This window comes from Mizuhopecten yessoensis, unplaced genomic scaffold (assembly GCF_002113885.1).
Source record: "Mizuhopecten yessoensis strain PY_sf001 unplaced genomic scaffold, ASM211388v2 hete_36154842, whole genome shotgun sequence".
In the NCBI taxonomy this organism is placed as follows: domain Eukaryota; kingdom Metazoa; phylum Mollusca; class Bivalvia; order Pectinida; family Pectinidae; genus Mizuhopecten; species Mizuhopecten yessoensis.
Genome location: NW_018484998.1, coordinates 63 through 4,016, shown reverse-complemented (window position 1 = coordinate 4,016; position 3,954 = coordinate 63). Strand labels below are relative to the sequence as shown.

The 3,954-nt window shown below is 34.1% G+C and overlaps 1 protein-coding gene across 1 annotated transcript; it reads right to left on the bottom strand.

The window, feature by feature from the left end:
- Positions 1-171: 171 nt before the first annotated feature.
- LOC110444633 (protein unc-13 homolog 4B-like) lies at positions 172-3,703 on the bottom strand (the record flags this gene model as incomplete). Its single annotated transcript, XM_021488999.1, has 5 exons — positions 172-393; positions 1,190-1,291; positions 1,810-1,884; positions 2,673-2,741; positions 3,580-3,703. Coding segments are annotated over 5 exons (592 nt in total), but the record flags the coding sequence as incomplete, so codon positions are not given.
- Between the last annotated feature and the right edge of the window lie 251 nt (positions 3,704-3,954).

The following is a 3,954-nucleotide window of genomic DNA, read 5'->3' as shown; positions in this document are numbered from 1 at the left end:
CCCATTGGGCCTCTTGTTTTATAAAAAGTTTATCAAGCGACGATTTTCTTTTCAAAAACGATTTCCAGTGCATAGTTTCAATGTTTGGCAGTGGTATAGGTATCCTTAAAGGATGACGAGAACGAGCAATGAATGTATGAAGTGTATGGAAATGATGATATAGATTCCCACCACTAGTATTACCTTATCCGCCACTCTATCCACCACTGTCTTGATTTTCTTCACCATGCATTCGTCTGCCTCCTTGACGATCGTGTTTAGGTTGAACTTGTAGCCTTTTCCTGTACCGTTGTTCGACTCAACAGCTCGCTGTATGTCAGAGAACCTCAACATCTCCGGGAGAGGCTTCAACGCCCGACGGACCTGTTCTATGTTGTTTATTGTAATGCATAGCTGTGGAGTGGAATGTTCAATGAGACATGATAGAGTTTTCTTCCATTTCCAATATTATTTCAAACATATTAAAATGGTAAGGGTAAGCCAATTTAATAAAATATCACTTATAAAAACATTTATCGTTAGGACATGAATATCTATCACAAATTATATGATCATATCTTACGATTGATCTATTTCAAACATTTAAAAAAAAAATAGAGGTAATTTATACCGAGACTTTCTTTTTAAACATAATTGAATTGGAATAGTTGAATTCTTGAAATCAATTAATAGACTTATTTACTCGAAAAGCATTATAAGTAAAAGCTGAAAACCGACAATTGCAATACAAATGTGAAACACAACAAACGTTACAGATCTAAAAACATGTTGTGTACACCTATCACAATCGTATTTTTCAAAACATTATCGTATAACGATTTCGTAACTGCGAAATTTTAACCCATGAGTAAAAATGGATGTTTTTCAGTAACATGTGTAGTGAAATTATTCCTGGTGACTTCGGGTCGAATAAAGATCTGGAACCTCTGCGTTTTTTTCTCTCTTTTAACAGATGTTGAAATCCTAGCTTGTTTTAGGTACTTTCTGGACTTTGTAAGGGCTAAGCTTAACAATGGTTGTAAATAGTGATGTCTGCCGGTGCTAAAGACTTATGAAAGTCGAGAGATAGCTCAGTTGGCCAGAGCGTTTGACTAGAATTTAAAGGGCCAAGGCTCGAGAATTCCAGTCTGACCAATTGCATTTTGCCTCTTATTTTGCATACATAAATCTCTGATATCAAGTAACTCACCTGTTCTGTGACATCAAACTGCCCAACCTCGTCATAGTAACCTTCATCTTTTAGTTTCTGGTGTATCATATCAGCGTATGTCACCGCACCTTTGCTAATGTCCTTCAAGGAATAACGTACAACAGATTTTATCAATCTGACATTGATTCCACCATCACGTTAATTATGTTAAACCTAATAATACATATGATTGAACATGTTTCTGAATATGTATTTTCATTTTCCAGGTGAAATAACGCTAACAGATTAATTGCTAAGATTTTGTTGCACATGTGAAGTTTAAAATTAATTCTGATTCTTTGCAAGAAAAGCGGTTAAGAAATGTAGTAATGTTGGTGATATTCAATTCAATTTATGCACTTTATCAAAACGACAGTCCATCCTTGAACTGTCTTTCTTCATCCCACACATCTACCAGACGTAATGCCCTTAGTCACACTCGCATAATTACTTCTCACCGAATTCGAAATGCACTAACCCCCTGAGCTATTACACGGAATGGGAAAATGTCTACCGCCTGTGTTTGGAACCCCTCGGGATAACAATCTCATATAAAAGACTAATATAACGTGAGGTAAGACTGATATTCAATCTAACATTTATAGTGTGTGTCTACCTACCTCTGACAGTTTCTGAACCAATGGAAAAGCATCCAGGAGGTCTGGCCAATTCAACTGCTTCCAAAACTCAGTCATCTGTATAATATCAACACCAATGGGAAATGAAATAACAAATTATTTTTCTTTTGTATCATTAAACGTTAGCTCAGTTTTAAATTACAGCAATAGGATTCAGCCTCACTTGCTGAAAATGAACATGAAGTAGAGACTTGGCCATATGGCAGCGTGTCGATGAGGTCAGCAAAACGACAATGACATCAGTCGTAAGAATCCATAAAATCACGTCGAATACTACGGAATGTGCGGAATTATCATAGAGACAAGTGTCATAGTACAATAAATGAAATATTTCTCGATATTCATCAGATCTTATTCCTAATGTGCTAATTTTAAGTCGTTGCTATTAGATACACAGTTCTGTTTTCAAAATCACTCGCGAGACAAAGAATGAATTAAAATCACAGCAGATGATTAACATTGATGTTTATACTTATCGTTTCAATCTTTATCGATTCATCCGTCATGATTTCATTTTTACTTTTTCTATTTTTCATAAAAATGTAGCAAAAATACAACAGATCAGCGCATGCTTACCATTACATCCATACCATTAAAATATCTGTTTTAATGTGTATTTACCTGTACAAATAACTGTTTACATGAATTTGTACATATTAAAAGAACTGGTTCGATGCGTATTTACATGTAAAAAGAACTATTTTAGTGCATTTTTACCTTTAAAATGAGCTGTTTTAATGTGTATTCAACTGTAAAAAGACCTGTTTTAATGCTTGTTGACATATGAAAAGAACTGTTTTAAAGTTTATTAACCTGTGAAAAGAACTATTTTAATGTGTATTTACCTGTGAAAAGCAGCAACACACGTCGACAGCTGAAGTACTGTACTTTGTACCCTCGGTAACCTCAGCTACCTGTTATCAAAAGATAATTTCAATAAATTATTCTGTAGTCTCCTCGAGCTCTATATAATTATACAGTATCCCTGAAAATATTGTAGGTATATGTTCTTAAAAGTAGTTGTTGTACATGGTTTCTAATCTGTCTAGGTAGTTTGTTACACAAGACTGTATCTTTTTACTTTTCATTTATTACATTGATTAAAATGATTTAAATCATTAATCATCACTATGAAGAAATGCAATGTCAATCTGGTAATAGATAGTCTGCCTTGGTCAAGAGTGTTGTATAAAGGGTCCAGATAGGAGACGTTTGATTTGATGATGCCATATCAACATTTGAAACTTAATCATATCAATATCATGTTATGACAATGATTTAGAACAAATAACTTTTTTTCTCGTTGAAGGAACATTAAGGTAAGTGAGCCTATTTATGAACATTTTGAAATTACTCCCAAAAATATTGCAGAAAAGTATTAACATATATACATATCATGACCAGTAACACTTTCGATAAGCTTCATGATTTATAATCAAAAGGTTCGATCGTGAAGATTTCGTATATAATTTTAATATTTAGTTGACGGAGAAATAACTCCTGGTAGAAATTATCAGTCTTCTTTGTTTAAGATGCAATAAAAAAAACGTTTGGACTCTCCTTCCTTAAGTGGCCCTTGTTGAATACATAACTCACACAAGAGACACTACGTAAATAATACGTTACATTTCAACTGTCCATAAAGAGGTTACATGATCACTGGTGACATTTTAATCAGTGGACATCAATTTTGCTTGACTGTAACCAATTTAACCGGCACTTGGAGGGTTTACATAATATATATGCACTGACCTTGTCGAGTTCCACTGCCTTCGTGATTCTCTGCAGCGATTTCTGTCTAGCAACCTCTATCCAATTTGCCGCGACAAACCGGAACCATTGGTAATATTGCACAATCTGAACATTTCTTTGATCTCTAGAATAAAATTCCAAAAATAAGAATATTACATTTTTGAAATTAAGAAATCTTGATGTGATCTGTTACGCTGTAAGTCGAATATTTTCGAGAGAGCAGGCTTATTAAACAATCCGCTGTCTTTTTCATCCACATAAATCAGTTTATTATACATTATAACTCTCCAAAGCGATCATCTTTGCTTAGAGACCACTTCTGAACAAGCCTCCCTTGTATGGTCTCTAAAAAAATAATCAACATTTTGATATATG